Source organism: Ambystoma mexicanum, chromosome 5q, assembly GCF_040938575.1.
Source record: "Ambystoma mexicanum isolate Mex_15411 chromosome 5q, UKY_AmexF1_1, whole genome shotgun sequence".
Lineage (NCBI taxonomy): Eukaryota > Metazoa > Chordata > Amphibia > Caudata > Ambystomatidae > Ambystoma > Ambystoma mexicanum.
Window position 1 is genome coordinate 675,292,981 of NC_090933.1, and position 26,064 is coordinate 675,319,044.

Below are 26,064 nucleotides of genomic sequence, written 5' to 3' on the forward strand. Positions count from 1 at the left end.
TTTCTCAGGTTTTCAGTTAATGTTTCTTTTATATTTGCAGTATGATTTGGTGCTTTTTAAATCTGCTTTATTAACCACAAATCAGTGATTCTGCTCATGAAATTAAATAATGCTGTACTTCCAAGGCTGAGGAGGCTTGATAATAGCTCTGGTGCTATATGGTTGTGAATTATATGTCAATTAGATTTGGAATTATTAGAGCTCCGCTATATGAAAGCATTTGCGTGTTGAAACAGCGTTTCCGCCTGTACTGAGAATACTGGAGCCTCCAGTGTTCTCAGTATGTGTGGAAACGCTGTTTCAACACGCAAATCATCCTCAGCCTCCTCAGCCTTGGAAGAAAACACGTGTCGGCTGTTCTTGATTTGCATTAAATTACGCTTAATCGAGCACTTTAATCCTTGGTTGTGTGCGCAATTCTTGGGAGCAAACCAACCCTCATCACATTTAATTTATGTGCACACTTTAGGCAGGGTGTCCACACATTGCTTCCAATTGCTGCCCGTCAACTATATCAAGTCTTGTCAGTGCGCCAAACCTCAACTGTCCTTTTCTGCCAAACTCTCCATTAAATAATGCTGTAACCTTAGGATGTTGATGTAAACTAATGGTACAGTGGCAGGAAATGTGATCTACTAATAGACTACTGTATAAAAAGGTCAATTGGTCTAAAATCCAGGTTTTTCTAACTGACCAGGTTGTGATTGTGAGCAAATTATTTTTCCTCCAAGGATCTTATTTTCCTTAACTGCTCAAACTGATATCACCTAAAAGCGATTCAGTTCAGTTTGCCAGCCAACAAGCTAAATCCATTACCTCTAAAATGCACAACTGACTACCTCCACAGCCTAAGTATTCCAGAGCCACTTTGGTATTTTTGACTAAAACGCCCTTCGTTTTAAATCCCCCACTGCTGGGCATCATTGCTGGCCTAAATGCAAAAGGCTCTTCCTCAGTAAATGAGACTTCACTTGATGGAAACACCTGAGCATGTTTATTATTATTATTTTTGAATGTGATATAGTTGAAATTACAATAATAAGTTAAAACATATGCAAAACAATGCAAACACAATATAATAAACCATTAATTCAAAATATTTAGGATTCACTAAAATCAATTAATTGTTTCTTTAACTATGACAGCTTCTATAAAGTGCAGGGTGCGTAGCAGTGCTTTTAGAGTTGAAGCAATAATGCCAGAAGGCTGGTTCTTTAATGGAGTCCATATTTTGAACAAAAGGCCCCAGACGGTACATGTAAGTGGTTCCCATTCGATTTCATAGAGTCAGTACATGTTTATCCATCTCCATTATGTTATGCATTTTGTGTTCTTTTTTGAAAATCGAATCTAGGTGTGTGTATTTTTACATCGTCGCACCCATTTTTTTGCACTGCATTTTGTGTTCTTTCTTGAAAATCGAATCTTGCACCCCACACTTTGCATTGCATTTTTGTGCCCCTCCTGTAACTAGGCCACCAGGTGAGTTTGGGCCAGGACTGTGCAGTGCAGCCACCTCACATTCCTCAACTATCCTCTGCCACCCTGATGGGGGGAAATATAGAAAAATGTTGCTCTCAGTTGTGCGCCCCTTCAGTCACTGCGACTTTGGAGGCGAACAAAATGCTGACTCCCATTACTGTACCCAAGCAGAGCGTGGGTTGCAGGGGAGTCCCCCGCTCTCCCTGAGAGCAGTAACATGAGTCAGGAGTTGCAGGGGTGTCCACTGCTCATCATTGTGTTAAGCGGGGGACAAGAAAGTAAAAAATCTTAAATAAATCTTTTAAAAAGCACCCTGCAGCATCAGCTCCAACTCACGTAATTGGGAGGAAACCGACGCCGCAGGGATAGCAGGGAGTCGGAAGCGCACACAGAAGTGTGCCACTGCAAAGGTAAGTGGGGTGGGGGTTGGGTAAGGAAATGCGGACCGGGGGACGTGGGTAAAGGGATCTATTTGCTCACTGTGCCGCGCCGTAATTGACATCAATATTTCCGTCGGCGCAGTGATCAAATAGATTCCCCTGATGGCACTCATCATCTCTCATGTCTTCTCTAACTGCTACACTATCACCTACCCTCCCTCTCACACAAAAAAGACATCCTGAGTGCCAACCCTGGTCTACCTAGCGCAGATACCTATGTCAGCCAACTTCCAGACAGGTCTTCACTGATATCCTCTTCTCTGTGCCCTCCCCTGATCTATGGACTTCTCATCTCATCTCTACTCTCTCCCCTTTCAGATCCTCTCCCATTAATGGTGACACCAAGTGGGAAGTCCTCTTGGCGGGCTTCTCATCATCACGCTGTATCATTAATGTCTACCACACTGGCACTATCTTGGTTCACGAACCTCAACCCTTCTCTTTGACCGGCGCGTGCCGTCCCTCATTAACTTCCTTCCTTCACCTGCCTCTCCCCCATTTGCACTCTGTCCCTCCCCCTCCAACTGGTGTACCATGCCCCTGTACTCCTCCTTGGAAAACTTTCAAAGGATGGAGACGACCTTCACATGGCAACACTTAACGCCCATTCAGCCAACAAACACTCCGCCGTCATCTGCCTCCTTCTTGAAGACATGGACCTCGACATTCTCACTCTTTCTGAGACGTGGTTCAATGCCAGCTCAGTCACTGCTTTTGACTCTCTTCCCCCTGATGGCTTTTCCAATCCACGACCTAACTGCTGGTGGTGGGGTTGCCTTAATCTTCCCAGACATGGGTTCTTGCCTCCTTCATATCCGCTCAGCCTTATTCTTCCTTTGAGATTCTGGTCATCTCTCCCTCCTCCCTGACCACTACCACAATCCGCAGGCCCCCTGGCACTACCACCCTCTTCCTCTCTGAATGGGCTGACTTCTGCTCCTCTCTCCTCACTACAACCTCCAAACTCCTTCTCCTGGGTGATTTCAACATCCATTTGGACTCCTCTATCAAAGTATCCACCCTCTTCCTTGACCTTTGCATTCTCCTGTCTGGTACAACCCACTCGGGAGGACACACTCTTGATGCCTTCATCCACTCTGGTCTTTCACTCTCCTCTACTTTGATCTCACCTCTCTTATGGTCAGACCAATCTCTACTCTCTTCTTACCTGGGCCTCCTCTGCCCTCTGACTGCACCTCCTCCTGCCCTGCCAACCTCGTTCATGAACATCCGTCTGATGAAACAAGTGTCAGCTGCTGCCTTCTCATCCACCTTCATCCTCTCTCTTCCCCCCACCCCTGACTCTGCTCTCAGCAACCTCCATCTGGACATTAGTAACACTCTTGACATTCTTGCCCCCAGTCATGAGGATCTGCCTAAAACCTGCCTCTAAGCGTAATACCTGGTACGACTCCGAACTTGCAGTCTTAAAATGCAAGTGCAGAGCTGCAGAACGGAAGTGGCAAACCTCAGGCTCACCCTCTGACAAACTGGCCTGCAGCATGCTTCATAGGCAATACAGACTCTCCATCCGTGCCAGGAATAGGGCCCACATCCAGGCATAGGTATCTGGTGCGTTCAACAACATGGCTGAACTCTTTAAAATCTGCAGGGAACTAGCCAACCCTTCCGCAGTCTCCTCCTCCCCTCTTCCTTCCCAAACCCTCTGCAACGCACTGGCCACACACTTCACCACAAAAACTGTGGACATCTTGAACACCCTTGCTGCCATCTCCTCCCACTTATCACCTATGGCCTCCCACCCTCCTTCCCCCTCTCTCCTCCTTCTCCCCTGTCACACCTGATGAGGACACCAGAGTTGTCTGCTCTATGAAGGTCTCCTCCAAACAGGATTCCCCTGCTACTCTAGCACCATCAAGGACAACATTAACTTTCTTGCCCCCGCCCTTGCTAATTTTTGCAACCACTCTTTTGCTACTGGTTCTTTCCCCTCCGCTCCCAAGCACTCGTTTGTGCGCCCCTCCTGAGAAAACCTTCAGCTGACCCTACTTGTCCAGCTAACTACCGCCCTATTTCTATCACTCCCTTCCTTGGGAAACTCCTCGAGATTGGCTTTCCCCAACTTACCTCACACACAGAACTTGTTGGCGGTCTCCATGACCATGAATCTGGATTCCAAGCATGGAAACTGCTCTCTTGAACACCTGTGAAGAACTGCTCGCATCCCTGGACTCTTAACTCACCAGCTGTCCTCATTCTACTTGATCTCTCCTCTGCCTTGGACACAGTCAACCACTCCATCCACATAAAACGGCTCCATGATACCCTGGGTATTTTAGAGCAGACACTGGACTGGCTGGCCTCCTTCCTAACTGAATGTCCGTCGCAGGTTTTCTGGGTACCTTCTCTTCACCTACCTCCTTCTCCACCTGTTGTGTCCCTCCAGGGCTCCAACCTTTCACCCTGGCTCTTTAAGGCTTACCTGGCTCCACTGGCATGCATCATTTCCTCCTTCTCCCCCCAACTCTCTTGCTTCTTCCATCATCCCGGACTGCCTATCTGCTATCCAGTCCTAGGGCACTTTTAACAATCTCTGCCTCAATGCCAGCAAGACTGCGAACCTTCCTATTGGGACCCCTGCTCCCTCTTCTTCCCCTCACCTTGGCCATCCTCTATGAGCTCTCCCCCTTCTCCTTCCTTTAAAGCCAGAAACATTGCAGTCATCTTCAACTCCTCTCGCTCCTTACTCCCTCACATCCAAGACATTGCCAAGAAGTCCAACTTTCAACTATTCCATCTCAAAGGATTTCTCCCATTTCTCACTTTCCCCCAGAAGTTCAATGTTACCAGAGATCTGGTTCTCTCTAGGCATGACTACTTGCCTCCTACCCTCTTCCTCTCTACGACCCCTCCAGCTAATCCAGAATAGGGCAGAAAGACTTATCCTTGGCCTCAAGCCCAGGGACTGTATCTCTCCTGCCCTAAAAACTCTTCACTGGCTCCCGTTTGCTGCAAGTAATACATTCAAATCCCTCTGCATCACCCACAAGGCTGTCTGGGGCTGTGGACCATGCTATCTGCAACTTGCTATCACTAAATGTTCTCCTTCTAGACCTCTACATTCCTCTGGTACCAACTCTCTGTGTGTGAAGCGTTTCGCTAAACAGAGGGTCGGTGGCCGATCTCTTGCTTCATCAGGCTCACTCCTGTGGAACAGCCTACCCCTTCCTCTTTGTCTTGAGCCAGACCTCTTCAAATTCCAGAAGGGTCAGTTGTTTTTCAAAGAAACGAGCTGGGGGTATATCTCTGCCATTCGGCTGGGGCCTTCCTCGGGAACAGCCTCCCAGTCACTAAAACTTGAGGAGAACGGAGAACCATCTCCAGATCCGGAAGCACCTCAAGACCTTCCTCTTTTCTTCTGCCTTCGCTGCCCCTCTCCCCTGCTGATCTGTTCTCTCTTGGCACCGTGCACCTGGCCACCCTCTGTCCTCCGGGCCCAGGTACCTGTTCATCCTGCAACCCTCCCGCACTGCCTCCGGGCCACCCCTTGCACTGGGATCTGTATCTGTACCCATACAGGCCCCCCTTTTTCTTCCTGCACTTATCAGACCTACCATGTCTGCTGCCTTAAACCTAGCACTTGCACATTTCTGGCTGCATTACCACTGTTGTTGCCTATATGATTTATTTATTATCTGTTTCTTCTTTGTTTCGCACTTTCCACTTCTCCCCCTTCCATGTACTTTTCCCCTCTCCCTCTCCCATGCACTTGCGCATTCTCAATGTCCCTGTCTAGTAAGATCCCTGTTTTGTTCTCCCTTGTTCCCCTCCCTTGTCTTGTCGCGCTCTGAAACACTTGTGTACTAGCGTGATGGAAATAAAATATCACTATCAATATCAGGACTTTCCTTTTCACTTCTTCCTTCCCTTCTTCCCTCCTCTGCTAACCTCACGGTTGCTGTGATTGGTGACGAGGGCCCTTATGTGTCCTCCGGCCCTGGCCTCCCACACCCAATCGCCTCAGCTTCTGCCTACACACAGCACTTGCTTTGGCACCCACTGCCTACCCCACTGTAGGCCTGCACTTACCCACTTATTGCACTTATAGCACTTACTGTATTTGGCACTTACATCTGCTCCTCACCCACAAGCACAGGCATTCCATCAGTTACCCCCGCTCCCTCCTCCCCCTCTTCTCTCTCTGCACTTGCGCGTTCTGAATACTCGCACAAGGCCTAGTAGGTTCGTCTTTATCCTGCATTGTATACATTGTTTCATTCCCATGTTCCCTCCCTGTTGCCATGTGGGCGCGTTGAAACACCATTTACTTGTTGTATAAGTACCTAACAAATGCACAATAAATAAATACATAAATTCACTTTATAAATGTGAAAGGCTCTCTTGTCTGATGGTAGATTGTGTGCTGGACCAATTAACGATATCGCAGGGAGACGATTAATGCACAGTAAAATACAAATCTACATAACAACAGAGAAGGGCATAATAAAAGAAGGTTGAGCCTTTTTATAGTTGTAAAGGATATTGAGGAACATGGGTGTATTGTTTCAATTTAGCTAGATGATCGAATTTTCGACACCAGTCCCTTTTTCTGTTTTCAATACAAGCGATTTCTTTAATTCATAAAAACCCATGTCCCAATCAGGGAGCCAATCGATAATCTTAAAAAACGTTATCAGATTCAGCATGACCATCATTTCCATGATACCTAATTTCTAATCCAACAGCAATGGGCATCTCAGGGGACTTAATGTCTTTAATATTGAGAAGCTCGGGCTTCAACAATACACAAGCTTCCAAGGAAATGAGACCAAGTTCCAATCTCAAGATCGCCATTGGAACACATTGAGATAATCCCAAAACCTTCTCCAAAAGCAACCCCCGATGTCCCGTAGCCAAGTAAAATAATGCATAGTCAGACTCTAGACAATATAGGACTGCTGGACAAAAACATAGTTTGTACAACTGGATGGTGCCCGCCAAACTAAAGCCCCCCATCTGTTTTGTGAATTTACTAATTAAAGTTATTAAATGGTCCACCCTTCATTTCCGTGAAATTATGCAATCACTGTGTCCATGTCAAACGTTGATTTCAACACCAAGTATTTATAGCAATTATGGTATTCGATAGCTCCGGCTGGAAGCACAAGTCTATGCCTATAGACAGTCCCATGAGAGAAAAGCATAATCTGCATTTTACTCCTATTGGTTATAAGGTAGTTCTCCTCTACATTCTTCCACAATTCTCTAGCTGACCATGCAAGACCAGAGAAAGTATGATCTTGAACCACCAAGCCATCTGCATACGACAAACAAGCAACATGCAGGGACTCAACCTTGGGGCGGTGGGTAGGGGGCAGTTGGAGATCCTTCGCTGATAAGAGAGCAGATCAGCTAGATCCAGATTAAAAAGCAGGGGTGCAAAACGAACCCCTGCTTTACCCCCCCTAAAAGTACAGACGTAGTGGGCATGCATATTGCTTATGATGTTTATACCTAGCATGTCTGGCTTGTTCTGACATACCATGGGAGTAATAGAGGGATTGACGATGCACTTGGTATACAATGAAGGCACTTGCATTTGTGAGACCTTACATTGCAGATCATGACTATATATGGAACTGGGTGCTTAGCATGGCATGATATGGCACTATGAGGGTATATCAGGCTTTAGCATGAAGCTGGAAGTTTATAGATCCTTCACTTTCAAGCCAAAAATCAACAGAATTACTGCGAGCGGTAATTCCATCAATAAACACATTGTCCCAACCACCACTTGTAAACACACAGGGCCAAGTAGTGGTACTGGTAACTGATTTTGGCAGTAATTCATTAGAATTACCACTAAAATCGGAACAAGGCCCCTTATTCCGAAAAATATGTGGTTACATCATCATCACCTTGAATGCCTGGTCTTGTGCTTGCTCTGATGCACAAGATGTTCCATTTCTTGTCATATGGATTAAATGTGGAATTGGTTTGGTTGGAAATAACATCTTGTAATGTGTTGCAAAAAATGTTTTAAAGCAGTTTAATTAAAAAAGCATTTAATAACCATCATTGTGGTTAATAATAGGTAGTAATATTCAGATTCCAGCACTCCTGTGCCAAATCCCACAAATGCACGACATACAAATTCTATCATAACTGTCCTTATTTATCAATTTATGAATGTGACTTGACAAAGATAATGACTTTAAAAGAAAGCGTCTAAAAGGCTACCCATTGCATTAATTGTGTGTGTCCTTGCGCTGGAAGCGGGCACTCTGTCATCTGACTCAACTAGTAGTACTGTCCTGTTCATATTAACTGTTTGCACCTCTAATATATGGGATAATGTACCCCTTACCATGCGTTCTAAGGATATTACCAGTTACGGAGGAGTTCCGAGAACAAGACCGAAGGCTGAGTTTTTCCTTACTCCAAAGTGGCTTGCAATATCCTTTTTGCATATGAGAGGAGATACTTTATTCCTTATAATACATGGCCACACACTGTCCTCTCCTTTTAATATCTGACCTCTTGCTTAATCTATTGTAGGAGATCTTTTAATAGTACTCAAAGGAGGCAAACGGCTGGGTGCGCATGCGCGATCGCGTGCTCGCTATGGTGCGGCTTGGTTTCGGTGTAGGCTCCCCTCCCTATGGGTCTGGCGGCTGAAGCGCCCCCTGTGCCTCGAGTGGCATGGTCTGGCATGGTGTGAACTGCCTCGCGGAGGCACCCTAGTTCTTACTGGGGAGTCCTTGTGCTGCAGTTCCATCTTTGCCAGTGTGAGCCAGCTTGCTTTGGCATGTTCTGCTGGCGCCTTTGGGCGTATGCATCAGTGTTAGGAAAGATTTCATATTGTAGGTAATTTTACATCCATGTGGCAACCCCTTAACTTTTTGCTGTTGTTTCACACCCTGATTTAGACTTTGCCAGAGAAGCGCAGCCTTCCGCCGCACTCCTCTGGGCTTTCGCTCCATTTTTACGGGGAAACTGACATGCCCTTAAAACAGTCAGTACCGGGAAACGTTGTTTTCCGTAGTTCTTTTCTCATGTTGCAGCTTTCGCGTGACATGGCACAAGAGTGCACCGTAACTTACATTACCGCGCTCTTGGGTCTCTAGTCATTCTACAGGCCCTAGAAACTCTTGATGGATTTATAATGAACTGTGCAAGTATGTCAAGGACGGGACTGGTGGCAGCGATCGTTTCTTTGTGTTTTTAAACTCCCTTTTGCCCTGTTAACCGCGCTTCTCGCGTTTGGCCAAAATGGGTGGCCTGGCTTCCAAAATGGCCATGCCACGAGGTTCTTTGTCTTGTCCATTGACTGTCTTGCCCCTTCACCTTCCCCCAGGTCGAGCCGACCCAGGGCCATCCTTATTTGGGCATGTACTTTCCCGCGAAACACAGATGCTTTTGCGGGCTTCTGCATGCCTTGTGTGTGCCTCCATGATGTGGGCTGGGATGTCTGGTCCCAATACACATCCTGGGTGCTAGAGAGTTTAGTGTGTCTTGAATGCCTGGGACCACCGTGGTCCGTGATAGGTCCACGTATGGTGTGAGTGTTTTGTGAGCAGATCTCCCATTGGGTCCTCTCCGTTTCGGCGCGAAGGGAACTCTGGATAAGAGGAGGCTGGAAACACCACTACCTTGTCAATCTCCTGAGTTCTCACGAACGACGGTTACAGGAGCCAAGTATCCTGCAACTAAGAGGCTGAACCGAGGAATCGCTGGTGATCCGCTGACGGACTGCTACTCTGCACTGCTGTCGCCCTCTAAAACCGTTCTTCCTCTGATCGAACGAGAAGGCCTGTACTGGTACTTCGACCCGTTGGAATAGTGGGAACAACTATTCTCGGCATCTTCATCATCTCCTGCATGTAAGCCTTCGGAAGCATCTCTGGGCCATCCAGTGGACTGACCAGCTTACCCAGGGGTCTTGCTCTGTAACCGCCATCAGGTTGCTGCTGTATTCCGAGTCCTTGACACTCTCACACAATTCGAACACGTGCCATTCCCAGGTCTGAAGTGAGAAGCGTACCTTGGGCTGAAATACACACAGCCGCTTCGTTGCCCTGCTGTGGTAACAAACTGTGCGGGTTCACTGCGTTTGGGACATCCTCAACTCTAACTTCTGCTGCCGCAGAATCTACACGACGCCGAGACGTCCCCTGCTCGTATCTGAACCTGCCAGCACTGAAACTGACGCAGAGAAGCCTGGGTCTGCCTGCATCGGGGACCGGTGAGTAGCAACGCTAGGAACTGGTCGCTCTCCTGCAGTAGCCCATAGATTTTCCTCGCTGTGTTAAACAGCACACCTTTTTCGCACTCGCGCTCTGCTTCTGCCCGCAAGTGGAGGCCGCCCTTGAGTAGCGGAGATCTGTTCGCCCTCCTTTGTTCACCGCTCTGAACTGCCTGACTTCCTTGCAGAGACTCCCCTTGGCCCATTGGCACCAGCGTGTGCAGGTACTTTTGAGCACAAGGCTCCACTCTTCGTAGAGCTCGGACTTCCTTCTAGTTAGGTGGCCTCTGAAGGCCAACTGGGTCTAACGATTACTTGCACTGCCTGTTTTCCTCCCCATCTAGGTGGTCTGCATATTTCGTGCTTCGAACTCTTTAGACCCTTCGGTAATTGTATATATATTGTATTTGATTGTGATGTGTTGGTTTACTTGAGTTTTACCGTGATTCTTTGCTATGGTCAATGTTACAAAGGCCTTGTAATAAATGTGTCTATATTTTTAATATAACACCTGCTTGGAGTAAATTGTAAGCGTTCTTGCTCTGCGTGCTCATTGCGGGCTTTCAGTCACCCTCACCCCTCTTGAGACCTAGTCTTGACCGCCGCGATCGCCACCTTGATTGGTCTGGCTTGTCCAGAGGTTACCCTGTTCCAAGAAACTAGGCTGGCCTTCTGAACCTCTGCGCCCCTCCAGGACAGAGTTCAGAAATTCATCTTAACAAATTGGTGTACAGCGGTGGGATACGACTGAGGGTATCCAGTGTTGCGCACGAGCGAAGGCATTTCAAGTTATTCCTACCAGGACACGTATTGAATTGTTGTAGTATAACCTTTAAAAGGCCATAGTCCTATCTAACAGTATGGAATCAAATACCTTGTTAACTTTAAATGCTTCTAAATCCGAAACATTGAAAAAGATGTGTGCGGAGAGAGGTGTCTCCTCTCAAGGCACCAAATGATCCAAATGATCCAAAGAATCGTGGCGTGGCAAGAAGCTCAGCTTGACGCTATAGCTTCCGAGGACAGTGCAGAAGGAGGTGGGGCTGCTCTCACTGGTAGAACCGACGGTTCTGCCGCTGCACTGGTCCACCGCGACCATGAGGACAGGGCGGATGAGATGTCTAATGTTTCCTCTGCCAGTGTCGATGGGGAGGCCATGCTTGAATTCAAGAAGCAAGAGCTGCTGTTTAGGCAGAAGGAGTTTGATTTCAGTATGGACAAACTAAAAATCGAACAGGCAGAACAACAGAAAGACAGGGATCACCAGTTGGAACTGGCCAAGCTTCAGGTTGCAAATGGATCCAAGGGTCCTGGACATGGGTCTGGGGCCTCCTCTCATCCACGGTTTCCAAAAGATCTGCTCAGTGTGTATGAGGAAAAAAATGACATTATGGACTGGCTGAATACGTTTGAGTATGCATGTGAAGTTCAACAAGTTGACAATGCTGATAAGATTGCCTGGTTACTCAGCAGACTGCCCCATTCTGGCTGTAGTGCCATTATGGAAATGTCAAAGGCTGAGCGAACAGATTTTGCAATGTTGAAGCAAACTCTCATTTTAAAGTTTGGAAAGACTCCTGCCCAATATTTAAAACGATTCCGAGAGTATAAGAAAAAAGAAGGTGGTACTTGGATATCTTATGTAACCGAATCCTTAAAAAACTTGACTGGCTGGGTCGAAGGTTATAAGGTTTCTACCTTTGAAGGTATGATAAGTCTTGTCATGCTGGAACATATTTTTGCATCTTCTTCCCCTGAGCTTAAGCAGCATTTGGCAGATTCAAAGGAGATAGATCCTAAGAAGCTTGCCATTGCCGCAGATTTATGGGTGTCACATCTAGTGTCCCATAAGGGCAAAAATCATCCTGGTAAGCAGGAGGAAGGGAAAAAGTCCAAAGATAAGGAGGGTGGAGAATCCGATAAATCTTCTCAAAAGGGCCACAAAAAGAAAAATAAGGGTAAGACACAAGAGAACTCGCAGGGTAGTGGAGGTCAGCCTCCGAAACAGAACTCTGGTTACAATAAGCCTCCCTATGTAAACAGACCCAATGGATCTTGTTTTGCTTGTGGAGCAACTGACCACGTGAAGGGGGATCCCCGGTGTAAGGTTAAACCTTTCGGGGTCCACTCTGCTAATCTGGCCTTATACTCATACGAGGACGGAGATATTACAGGAGCATCCTTCTCCTCAGACTCCTTCCCCAGTGGAATAGAAGCTGAGGTAGTTTTAGTTTCCCTGGGTTCCTGGGAGCCTAAAGTCGCAAAGGCTTATGCTAGGATTCCAGATAACACCAAGCACTACTTTAAAGACAGTGTGCTGATCAATGGAGTAGATACTCCAGCTCTTAGGGATAGTGGGTGCAGTCGAACTGTCGTGGATTCTACCTTGGTAGACTCAGAGGAAGTTGCCAGAGCTACTCTGATGCCCACTAAGTTGGCTGATGGCCCACCTCGCATGTTTCCAGTAATACCTGTAAATCTTACTTTAAATGGTACAGCAGTCAGGATTCCAGTGAGCATTCAGAGAAATGTCCCAGGAAAGGTCTTGTTGGGCAACGATCTCAGAGCTTTAGGGCTCGTAGCAGACACTGCTGACAGACCCTGCACACGGTCTCAGACCCGGGCAGCATTGGCCAAGACCAATGCGCTGCCCCAGCCAAAGGGGAAACCCAAGGCTAAAGGAGTAAAGAAACCAAAATGAGGGAAAGAAAATATTTCCCCGAACTCACCTACCACTGTGGCGGAGGAAGTTGGTCAATCGCCCGGACCTGACGAGGAGGCGGCGATACCTGAAGTATTTGACCCCAATGACCATGCTGAACTAAAAGACTTGTTAGTCGAAGGTGGTCCTGACAGGGAAGAATTCAGTAGAGGCCAACGTGAGTGCCTATCTCTGGAAGGCCTAAGGAGACAGGCCTGCTCCCAGCTTGAGGGTGAACCTCCTGGGAAGCATCAGATTTATTGGGAAGGTGGACTCCTTTATAGTGAGCCCACAGAGTCTACAGAAGGAGACCATAGGAGGTTGGTGGTTCCCCTTGCTGTAAGACCCTTCCTTCTGCAGCTGGCAGATGAAGTGCCCCTTGCTGGTCACCTTGGTATTAAGAGGACCAAGCAAAGGTTATCCATGCACTTCTACTGGCCCAAGATGGGGGTGCAAGTAGAAAGTCACTGCAGGAGTTGTGCCTCCTGCCAGTTATCTGGTAAGAGTGGCTCAACAATCCAAGCTCCATTGGTACCTCTCCCAGTTGTGGGAATACCATTCGAAAGGGTAGGGATCGACATCGTTGTTCCCCTCGACCCACAAACATCCTCAGGCAATAGCTTTATCCTGGTGCTAGTCGACTATGCTACCAGGTATCCTGAGGCCATCCCATTGAAAACTGTAACTGCCAAGTCAGTTGCAAAAGCGTTACTTGGTATCTTTACTAGGGTTGGCTTCCCTAAAGACGTTGTGTCTGACAGAGGAAGCAACTTTATGTCAAAGTATATGCAGGCTATGTGGAAAGAATGTGGGGTCACCTACAAGTTCTCTTCTGCATATCACTCCCAGACCAATGGTCTGGTGAAACGTTTCAACAGAAAGTTAAAGAGCATGATTGGGGCTCTGGAAGAACCTCAGAGAAGAAAATGGGATCTTCTTTTACCATGCTTACTGTTTGCCTACCAAGAGGTACCACAGGAGGGTGTTGGCTTCAACCCCTTCGAACTTCTGTTTGGTCACCCTGTGCGGGGACCCTTAGCCATAGTCAAGGAGGGATGGGAGATGCCCACTCCCCCTATAACTACCAACATAGTCGACTATGTGTTAGGGCTCAGAAAACAGATGGTACTTCTGATGTGTCTGGCTAGTGACAAGTTGAAGGCAGGACAAGTGCTGGTGAAACATTGGTATTACCAGAAAGCTTCCCTCATCAACTTTACACCTGGTCAGCAAGTCCTGATCATGAATCCCATAAGGCCTAGAGCTTTACAGGACAAATGGTCAGGCCCTTACACATAGTGGAGCCCCTGGGTGAGGTTAACTATTTAGTGGACCTTGGAAGGCCTGGACAGGCTCCAAAAGTGTTCCACGTAAATAGGATGAAGGCTTTCGTCCCAAGAGTCGAAATCGAAGCACTGCTACTGGCTTCAGATGTTGAGGAAGAGGAGTCTGAACCTCTCCCCGAACTGTTCCAAAGCGGTCCTTCAGATAGCTCCTTTGAGGGTGTCCGAGTGGCCCCTCACCTGACTTCTGATCAGCAGGCTGAGGTGAAACGTTTGCTTAGGCAATTTTCCCCCCTGTTTTCCCAGTCCCCTGGTTTGACACCTTGGTGCAAACATAACATAGACACAGGAGACAGCGTTCCTACCAAAAGTAGAGGATACAGGATGTCAGACAAAGTACGGTCTTACAGTAAGACAGAGGTCAACAAAATGTTAGATCTTGGGGTGATTGAACCCTCTATTAGTCCTTGGTCCAGCCCTGTGGTTTTGGTTCCAAAAGCAGGCACTTATGAATTGAGGTTCTGCGTGGATTACAGGGCTCTGAATGCTGTCACCAAGACAGATGCACACCCCTTGCCTCGAATAGATGAGCTGGTGGATGCCTTGGGTGCCTCCAAGAACCTCAGCACGTTTGACCTCACTGCGGGCTATTGGCAAATAGCCTTAGCAGAACATGCCAAGGAGAAGACAGCGTTTTCCACTCCAGACGGTCTTTACCAATTCAGGGTAATGCCGTTCGGGTTGAAGAATGCACCTGCCACTTTCCAGAGGCTTGTGAATCATGTGCTGAATGGGTTGGATGAATTCTGTCTTGCATATCTGGATGATATAGCAGTTTTCAGCGCCACCTGGGAAGACAATGTGAAACACCTCGGGATTGTGCTCCAGGCTCTTCAAAAAGCACACTTGACCATAAAGGCTGGTAAATGCCAGATTGGACAAGGCTCAGTGGTTTACCTTGGACATGAAGTAGGTGGAGGGAGGATACCGCCTCTTCCCAGTAAAGTACAAGCAGTACAAGACTGGCCTACCCCACTACACAGACCGAAGTGAGAGCCTTCTTAGGACTCACAGGGTATTACTGCAACTTCATGGCAGACTATGACACCATAGCTGCCCCTCTGACTGCCCTCACCACTCCGAAGAATCCCAAGAAGGTAACTTGGACCGACGAGTGTGAGAAGGCCTTCAACAGCTTAAAAGACTCCTTGTGCCAGGCCCCTGTCCTTAGGGCCCCTGATTATCAAAGACCTTTTATTGTGCAGACAGACGCCTCTGACACTGGGAAAGGAGCTGTAATATTGCAAGTAGATGAGAAGGGTAAGGAACACCCTATTGGTTTCATTAGTCGCCAGTTTAAGGACAGAGCTCAGATGGTCCACAGTAGAGAAAGAATGTTTCTCTGTTGTGTGGGCCCTATGGAAGCTGAGGCCCTACCTCTATGGGACCCACTTCACTGTGCAAACTGACCATAAGCCCATAAAGTGGCTGATGAACATGAAGGGAGAGAATCCAAAGTTGCTTAGGTGGTCCTTAAGTCTACAAGGCTTTGACTTAACTATTGAGCATAGGCCAGGTGTCCAACATAGCAATGCTGATGGGTTGTCCAGAATGTTTAACCGACCTGAACAAGAGACTTATCCAGGGGTCGATTAGTTCCCCCTGTCCATAGTCTGGGAGGGGCGAGTGTTAGGAAAGATTTCATATTGTAGGTAATTTTCCTTCCATGTGGCAACCCCTAAACATTTTGCTGTTGTTTTACACCCTGATCTAGACTTTGCCAGAGAAGCGCAGCCTCCCGCTGCACTCCTCTGGGCTTTCGCTCCATTCTTACGGGGAAACTGGCATGCCCTTAAGACATTCTGTGCCGGGAAACTTTGTTTTCCGTAGTTCTTTTCTCATGTTGCAGCTTTCGCGCAACATGCCACAAGAGTGCACCGTAACTTACATTACCGCGCTCTTGGGTCTACAGGCCCTAGAAATTCTCGATGGATTTATAACGAACTGTGCAAGTATGTCAAGGACGGGACTGGTGGCAGCGATCGTTTCTTTGTGTTTTTGAACTCCCTTTTGCCCTGTTAACCGCGCTTCTCGCATTTGGCCAAAATGGGGGGCCTGGCTTCCAAAATGGCCATGCCACGAGGTTCTTTGTCCTGTCCGTTGACTGTCTTGCCCCTTCACCTTCCCCCAGGTCGAGCCGACCCGGGGCCATCCTTATTGGGGCAAGTACTTTCCGGCGAAACACAGATGCTTTCGAGGGCTTCTGCATGCCTTGTGTGTGCCTCCAGGATGTGGGCTGGGATGTGTGGTCCCAATACACATCCTGGGTGCCAGAGAGTCTAGTGTGTCTTCAATGCCTGGGACCACCGTGGTCCGTGATAGGTCCACGTATGGTATGAGTGTTTTGTGAGCAGATCTCCCATTGGGTCCTCTTAGTTTTGGCGCGAAGGGAACTCTGGATAAGAGGAGGCTGGAAACACCACTACCTTGTCGATCTCCTGAGTTCTCACGAACGACGGATACAGGAGCCAAGTATCCTGCAACTAAGAGGCTGAACCGAGGAATCGCTGGTGATCCGCTGAAAGACTGCTCCTCTGCACTCTGGTCGCCCTCTGAAACCATTCTTACTCTGATCGAACGAGAAGGCCTGTACTGGTACTTCGACCCTTTGGAATAGTGGGAACAACTATTCTCGGCATCTTCATCATCTCCTGCACGTAAGCCTTCAGAAGCGTCTCTGGGCCATCCAGTGGACTGACCAGCTTACCCAGGAGTCTTGCTCTGTAACCGCTGTCAGGTTGCTGCTGTATTCCGAGTCCTTGACACTCTCACACGATTCTTACACTTGGCATTCCCAGGTCTGAAGTGAGAAGCGTACCTTGGGCTGAAATACACACAGCCGCTTTGTTGCCCTGCTGTGGTAACAAACTGTGCGGGTTTGCTGCGTTTGGGACATCCTCAACTCTAACTTCTGCTGCCGCGGAATGTACACGACGCCGAGACGTCCCCTGCTCGTATCTGAACCTGCCAGCACTGAAACTGACGCAGAGAAGCCTGGGTCTGCCTGCATCGGGGACCGGTGCGTAGCGACGCTAGGAACTGGTCGCCCTCCTGCAGTAGCCCATAGCTTTTCCTTGCTGTGTTAAACAGCACACCTTTTTCGCACTCACGCTCTGCTTCTGCCCGCAAGTGGAGGCCGCCCTTGAGTAGCGGAGATCTGTTCGCCCTCCTTTGTTCACCGCTCTGAACTGCCTGACATCCTTGAAGAGACTCTCCTTGGCCCATTGGCACCAGCGTGTGCAGGTACTTTTGAGCACAAGGCTCCACTCTTTGTAGGGCTCGGACTTCCTTCTAGTTAGGTGGCCTCTGAAGGCCAACTGGGTCTAACGATTACTTGCACTGCCTGTTTTCCTCCCCATCTAGGTGGTCTGCATATTTCGTGCTTCGAACTCTTTAGACCCTTCGGTTATTGTATATATATTGTATTTGATTGTGATGTGTTGGTTTACTTGAGTTTTACCGTGATTCTTTGCTATGGTCAATGTTACAAAGGCCTTGTAATAAATGTGTCTATATTTTTAATGGAACACCTGCTTGGAGTAATTTGTAAGCGACCTTGCTCTGTGTGCTCATTGCGGTCTTTCAGTCACCCTCACTCCTCTTGAAACCTAGTCTTGACCGCCGCAATCGCTACCTTGATTGGTCTGGCTTGTCCAGAAGTTACCCTGTTCCAAGAAACTAGGCTGGTCTTCTGAACCTCTGCCCCTCCAGGACAGAGTTCAGAAATCCATCTTAACAATCAGCAGCTTTCTGTTGGGCTGGCTTTGCCTCTGGTGCTGCAATCCCTTTGGGTGAGTCTCTGGGGAGTACCATATACTACTAGCATTTTGGGAATGGGCTCAGGAGCTGTTATGAAAGATATGCTTTAGACCTTTTTCAGAGTTGCCTATTTTTTGCTTTTAGATCTCTATTGACCCTTAACTGCTTTGTTCCCCTAATGCCCTTGAGTATGCCCACTACTAGAGCTAAAGTCAGTAAAGCCAGTAAAGTCCCCATATATTCAGTGACTACTTGTATGACCTTCCTGCCCAAGAGCAGCTGCTTAATGGAAGTTATGGCACTGAGTGCCAGGAGGAAGCAAAGACTGCAGGAAATGAGATCATGTCTCTCTGTCGATGAGAATGACTGTGGCGGTTTGCGGGCCAATTCACCAGGTATTGGAAAATCACCCATTGAGTTGACCACTGATATCGAAGTGAGAGGTGTCCCATTAAGAAGGATTCTACTGAAAGTTTTGCTCAAGGTTCCGATGTTATGGCGGTTCTACATTATTTCGTCGACCACTTTTTCATCGTGGGACTTTTCATCGCCGACCCTTTCATCGCCAACATTTTTTTAAAAATGTATTTATGGGAGGCCTGCGCCCCCCCAAACCCTCCCTCTTACTTAAATAATCATTCCCCAACCCGCACAAACACCCCCCCCTACAAACAATTTTTAAAAACAAATGTTGCCGATGAAAGTGGTCGACGAAATGCGTGTATACTGTTATGACGCCATCTGTGATTGCTTCTGGTATGTCTAAAGACGAATTAGTCCCTGATCAATTAATGCTGGAAAATACAGAGATGGTTATTGTGGAATCCTGCTTACAATCTTCTCCTGAATTACTGGACGGAAGAGAAGAACAAATGGGCCAATTTTATCTGAGTAAATCTCCACAATGGTTGTCAATTAAGTATAGGATAATCTGAGAACTTAATTTATGCAAAGATTTTACAGATTTATGTTTCTGGATAGACCTAATGGACGAACTGGCAGTGCAATTCCAGCCAATGAAATTAAACGGATCCTGCCAATGGGATCAGTCCATACATAAGAAAGATCAAACATCCCAAACTGATATTAATCAGAATTCCTAATGATCCCAATGCAATCTGAGCTGCATGGCCCTCTTGTGAAAAAAATCAACTCTCAGTGGATGGGAAGAGTATAACCACTAGAGATAACTCTTGTCAGACAACCGCTGAGCTGGAGAACCTGAAACAGCTCTTGGATACAAAACGTGTGAATCAACGTAAACCACTACCCATCTGGCAAGCACCGGCCCCTGATATTTCCATCACAGTTGGAAGGCGTGTTCAACCACCACTGCTAACCTTGCGGATTGAACAAGGATAGCTGGCCCAAGTCCCTGTACTACATCTTCAACAGAATATAATTACCCCTAAATATTGTCTCCCCAGAAACCTGTGAATTGGCACAATGTTTATGCCACCCATTGCTGATGACTTTCTGAATAAGAGTGTTATGGACCATAGAAATGTTGTCATTACCAATGTGGAGACCTCAATGGGACATGAATCCAGGGGTGCCCTGAGGAATAAGGTGCTGGCATAGTTGCGTCAAAAGATTGGGCCAGGTGTCATAAGAATGTCAGACCTTAGCATCTTTTGAAGGGTTAAGATAGACGAGTGGTGCACTTAGAATGGCATGGATTACATACTGGAGGGTTGTGGTACAAGTAATCTGCCATCCTTTCTATCCACCTTTGATGACTTGTCAAGAGTCTCATCTTCCTTGAAGATAGTTTTCGCTCTATAGTATTGCTGTCTGTGGGGCATGGACCTCTTTGCTTTTTTCCTATGTTATTATTGGTACCATGTGTTTGTTCTGTTTTTTTTATTGCGCGCTGATGCCTTGGGCGTGTGGCACATTATAAGAACTAAAATAAATAAATACATTTGTTGGTACATATAATCAACGAAGAACCTGTTTGAATAAAATAAGCACAAGCTCTCATCTGCAGTATTTGTTACAAATAATAGTATAACCAGGTTATAAAATGCATCTAAAAACCTTTGTGGTTTACAATAAATGATAACATGCAGATTGATTCTTGCTCTCCTGTGTTGAGTTCCAGCAGTGCACAACATATGCATACTACTATAATCATTTCCTTATCAATTAATGGCTGTAAAGTGTCACAGAAAGCAGGGGCGTTGCTAGGGGGGGCTAAGGGGGCTATAGCCCCTGATCTTTTGGTTGTAGCCCCGGATAGAATCTCAGGAGCTACAGCCAAAAGACTAGCTAGCCCCCAGTCCCAACAGTTCTGACATCAGCGTAGCCCCGGGTCTTTTCCAGACCTAGCAACTCCCCTGACAGAAAGCCATTTTAGAATAAAGGAATCCGAAATGTTTGTCCCGAATTAAGTGCTGCAGTGACCGCTAAAATTCAGCAGCTCTGTACTTGCTCAAGCAGCAGGCATTTTGACAAAGCCTCACAACTGTACTGAGTTATTGCAGTCAAGGTGTTCATGGCATTTATGTCAGATGAATAATGATGTCACAAATGGTCTGTAATAAGAACTGTGTTTACCGGTTCTTTGGTACAGATATTTCAGACTGCACAGAGATTCCAGGCGTCTGTTTATTATACGTGAAAGTACATCAGTCAAAGTAAGTTTTGCTCTATTATAGCGTTAACAACCAAGGTCTGGGACGGTCCTCGGTGGTAACGGTCTGCCAGCCCGGGCCATTGTAGGCACGATCCAAGCGAGGGCTAGGGCTGTTACCACCAAGGCCTGTCCCATACTCAGATAGTCAAGCATATTAGCACACCTGACATACATCTGGAGTGTTTAATGTACATTTTTGGCATTTTGAATGAGAAAGCAGCTTCGTGCATGCCGATCGTCCATACAAAAACTACAAAAAAAGGTGGCCACCAGGAAACCGAAAAGGAACATTGGCCCTTTTCTGTTTCCTTAGCGTTCCGGGAGTGGAAGGGGTGAAACGCAGGAGTGGGAGAGAGCAGCACAGGTAAGGATGGGCGGACTGCCCCCTGCAGGACGCCGGCTTCTCTGGCAACAAGGACGGACGGATAGCCTCAAAGGACGCCAGGATCTTGCCGGAGCGAGCCTCCTTGGGGCTCGCAACAAGACGGCTGCTCGGGCACGCCGGACAGGATGACCGTTTGTTTGTTTTATCCTTGTCGCCTCGCCAGTTGTTGGGCTTCTAACCTATGAGCCAAGGACAGAGGGCTCGGGACACTGTCTTGGTTCATTCACCTCTTACTTTATTAATACTACCGCCTCTTCCTCCCTGAGACTCCTCCTCTTCCTCTCCTTACAGCCTTGCCTCTTAATCCTTTAGAGGACAGGCACTTCCCTCGCAACAGGAGGGTGGGGACATATTGCGGGAAGTGTGGGAGCTGCACAGGAGAGGGGACTGGTGTGATATTTTGCCTAGTCTACCCTCTAAGGGTTAAGAGGGGTAGGAAATCCCTGGATTCGTGCCTCATTTCCACTCATAATAGAGCAGCTTAAGGGGCCTAAACAGGCCTATACCGAACTCTGCAACCTGAAAGGGTAAGCTAATCATTTCTGGTGTTTTACAGCACCCTACAGCACCTAGAAGTGCCCTAAAGCATCAAGGAGCTTTAATAAGCTTCATAATAAAGCCGTAGACGTATAGCAGTAAGCAGCATCTATATAGCATATATGTGTACATATATAATGCAGATGGTTTCTGATGGGATAAGACACAACCCTGAGGGATGGGTTTCTGAGCTAGCATTTGTCCAATCATTTAACCACATAGCTGCTAGAAGGTGACAGTGAGGCGCTTTATAGATTCAGCCTGCACCATATATATACGTGCATATCGCCTATATATAATTATGTTTACTGTGCAACAAGAAGTATTATAATCTATCATATGTTATCATGGAGTTTGGCTTTTGTGTAGTGAGCCAGAGCAACGGGCCTAGTGCAGCTTCTGTAGCAGCTAGATTGCACAGCCAAAACGGATGCTTTGCCCTTGGTCGAGTTCCCAACGTCCTAGACACCAGGCGCAGTTTGTTTGGGCATCGCCTTGAGGATTGTTTGGGTGGACGCTCAGAGCTGTTTCCACACCGGGCCAGAGAGGATTATTGACATCTTCCCGGACCTTGTTTTCAGATACGCTGGGGGTCGAAGAAGCCAGTGGGTTGTGGGTCCATATGCAGAGGCCCTTGTGCCGAAGAAACCTAATGAGGCTAGTTAAGAAGGGGGGTTCCCACAGTTCTAGACATACCTTTTATAAATCCCCCTTGATCCCTTAGATAAGGGCTGATGCTGGAAGAGACAGACGAGGTCTGATGGTTTGATTTACTTAGCAAATGTTGCTTTTTGCATAGTCATGGAATAAGGCTTTATTAAATGCCAATGCATTGTTTTTACCTGCGTCACTCATTTGTGCCTTGTCCTTGTTTTTCTATTCTATTGTATTTTTTTTGGCCTCATAGACAGTGTACACTGAGATGCTTTGAATTGTCTTTGAAGCAACCTTTCATTAGTTGCATGCGTATTAGCCAATCTACTGGCTAAAGCACAGTGTTGTTTTGAGCTGTTGGTATCAGCAGTTGGGAGAATTGTAATCCACGGGTGGACCTGGTTTGCGTCCCAGGTGAGGAGGTTGTTAAGAACAGAAACCTTGGGTGTTAGGTCTGAGGATCAAGATGCTCTGAGGCTGTTCATTGTATTTCCATAGGGGAAGGGATGGTGCACGGCGCGAGCACGTCAAGTGAAGTGACCTCAATCCAAATTGAAATATTCGAAAGAGAAATACTTTGTTTGATGTCTTGTTTTCTGCTCCTCGCCTATATGCATTAGGTATACATGGACTAAAACTGCTGCTATATCTGGCAAGATGGAAATGATTGTTATGGAATGCAATTCAAGAAGGATCCCCTGAGGCCTGTTTTTCCTAGTTTGTAGCAAAGGCAGATTTTATCTCTGGGTACAGACAGAGAGACCATTGTTCTAGCCCTCCCAGGGGGCAGATATTGTTAGATCAGCTCCTAGGATGGCAGAACTCTCCACTGAGCAGGGGTTTGGCAAGCCATCTCGTGATAGGACCTGGCGACTGCAGCGGTCAAATACGCAATGGCAGCTGGGGGTGTGGTGTGGTAGGGTGCCAGGGAGGGATCGAATGCACTCTCATACCGTCTGTGCAAACCTGTGTTCCTGGCCCTCTCGCCCACGGGTGCTAAGTAAAAGTATGTAATAAAGTGCCCATTTCTGACTCTTCCATCTATATCTCTTTCAGTCTTGTACGCCTCTTTGCTTGTTGGGAAAATCTCAGCAGCACCCCAACACCCCCACAATATGACTGACAAAGCGGTGTCCCTGTAGACCATTTGCTTCTTATTTGGGTGAAAAGGCTTTGAGCTTGATGTCTGCAGCAGTCACCTGGACTCTATCTAGACCCTCGGGAATACTCCATTCGTTTTTCTTATATTCACCAATGTCAGTGCTAAAAAATAACTGAAATGTACATGTTTTTCCTGTTGAAAGGGACACACATGAGGTTCATAGACTCAGAATTTTCTGAAGCTGTGAAGACCCTTTATGTTCCTATCCACCATGTAGCAGCATTCCCAAACATTATTATTTCATTATGTACTAAGGTTACCAGGGTTACAATGGTAAGTAGCTTTTCCTGATTATCATGTGTGTGCTCATGCATTTATGTGTGTTGTCCAGGATCAAGGCTTCATTTTGCAAACATTTTGCCACAACACAATGATCACTCGTTATACCAGCGCACATCTGTTTAATTGATGCTTATCCTCATGTCCATTTCATCTCTTCTTATAGGTCCTGCCGGACATGTTCCTGGGAAGACAACCGACTATGCCTTTGAGGTAGATTACCTCTTCATGCTTTGTTTTATTCCATGTCAGTATCCCCTCAGGCTAGGGAGATGGGTGACCTTTGGGCAGCAAGGACCCATCACTTCATCGCAATCACTAAACCGCTTCACTTACTGTCCAGCCATTGCACATCCATCTGCAAAAAGCCCAAGAAATCGAACATCACAGTGATCAAGAAATATCCTACGTACAAGTCAAGCTGGCTAGCGGGAACATATATTGCTCCCATTCTGTCCTTCATGATATAGTCTATGAAGGGATGGCTGCCCTCTGTGTGTATCGATATTAAGGCCATCCCCTTTTATAGTATCCTCTGTTTGGCTGTGTTGCCAAAGTAACACAATCCCAAGGACCTTCCCTTGAAATGCTCCTCTGGGCCCTGTCCTTTTTTTAGTTTGGGCTATTATGCAATAGAGTACAACTGGAGGAATGGCATATGAGGTGCGACACAGAGGAATGGAATGTGAGGAGGGACCCACAATCTGTAAGTGTTGTTTGGTTATGATCCCACCCATTGACTACCCCTGCCAATCCCTATGGCCATTCGCACCCATTCCTTCTTCTCCTCGCCCAAATCTCCTCATGGAAACTCTTTAAGCTGGCCTAAATCAAACCTTACCATCAGACTTTCCATTCAAAGTGTCTGGTTTTTTCAAAGCCGTCTTCTGAGAGTTGATGACTTAATTGGAGTTGTAAACACGCTGCTGGTGTTATAAAAACGTCTTACTTGTTCACAGCACACTGAAGCAAACACAATGATGCATGCTATGTTTTGCAAAACTCAATAATGAAATGAAATGTTATCAAATAGCATCCCAATAAACAACGTCAACTTGACTTGCACATAACCGGAATCGAAATACAGAAAAAAAAAGGAAAGAATACTGTATTGTTTGAAGTAGCGCCTTTATTTATACATTAAGAGTTGATCACATTAAATGGATTGTTGTCCTTTCCATTGTGGTCTGTCAGATTTTCTTTCCGTTTTGAATATGGTGATAGATATTTGTCTCTTAGTTTAGTACCATGTCCTTCATTCGCAAAACAGTCACTGAATCACTTTCTGTTCAGTTGGTTTGTGAAATGATGTTCTTAAGTTTGTTGTTGGTTGTTTTGCTTTTCGTTGTAATTTGTCACATTTATTTGTTTCTTTGCACTCTAGGCTCCTCAGCACGTGTTTCCCCATCTAAATATTTGGCGGTTCCTCAGGAGGTTCCTACATTGAGTATTTGCTTTATTTTGAGACTTGTATTTATGTCCGTTTTCTTGCATTCTAAAAGGTCTGTTTAAAGTCAGAGTTCCTTTCTGAGCATTCTTTAGCAACGTTGTCACTTGCCTCAATTTTTCAAATAAATCAACACTTGACTTCGGGACTTGTATGTGTGTCCGTTTTTGTTTAAGCTGTAGAAGGTCTGTTGAAAGTCACAGAGTTCCTTTTTAAGCTTTCATTTGCAACGTTTTTAAAGGGGAAAGCGGTGTGTTATGAATTGCATCAATTTTTTTGTTTTTGTTGTCCTGTGGTTCAAAGTGGAGAGCGTTTTTGCAAATCTTTTTTCTGGAAAAGAGATCCAAACACTTAAGTGATTACTGATTCTTTACAACACACAAAAAATGTGTTTAGGAGATATACTTTTGTCAAAATCTCATTTTGAAAAATTTGTTTCAGTTGTAGACAACATGTGAAATGTAGAATAAAAGATGGTTAATCATGTGACAATGCCCCATTTTGGTGTTACATGGAGTTTTATGCAGAATTAGTGATTAATGGTACCTTGTGTTTCAGATGATTTGATGTAAGTCACAATATTCAGTATGAAACGTTCTTTCCCAACTTTGGCGGCTACCTTTGAGAGAGAGGCATTCGCTCATTAAGGTTGCCTCTGAGTTTCTTGCTGTTGGCAATGATTATTAAATTTAGAAACATAGATTTGTAGCATTTATGATGAGTGTGCTCATTATGGCAAATAGCTGTTTAGCTTCTCATGTCCGAGTAAAGCAAATCTCGTAATTACCTTAAGATTGATTATTCTTCCATGTCTCCTTGTCCTTGCACTGTTCGCCGGTCCGTAGTGGTCTTTCCATTCAGATTCTGTTGTTCGATCATGTGATTATCCCATTATATCACGTGGTGACGTATTGCGCTGCTTGTGTTGCTGAATGTTCGTCTTTTTTCAATTTCTTCTGTTTTTTGGTGCCATCTTGGTTTGGGAAACATATCCTTTGGGTAGACAGGTGACCTGTTGCTAAATGATTGGT

At 46.4% G+C, this 26,064-nt stretch overlaps 1 protein-coding gene across 1 annotated transcript in view; it reads left to right on the top strand.

Annotated features, from left to right (window-relative positions):
* ADHFE1 (alcohol dehydrogenase iron containing 1) overlaps window positions 1-26,064 on the top strand; it is a 419,108-nt gene that overhangs the window by 97,659 nt on the left and 295,385 nt on the right. The window contains exon 3 of the mRNA XM_069621130.1: window positions 23,753-23,799. Within this exon, the coding sequence (XP_069477231.1) occupies window positions 23,753-23,799 (47 nt within the window). The remainder of the gene's footprint in view (window positions 1-23,752; window positions 23,800-26,064) is intronic.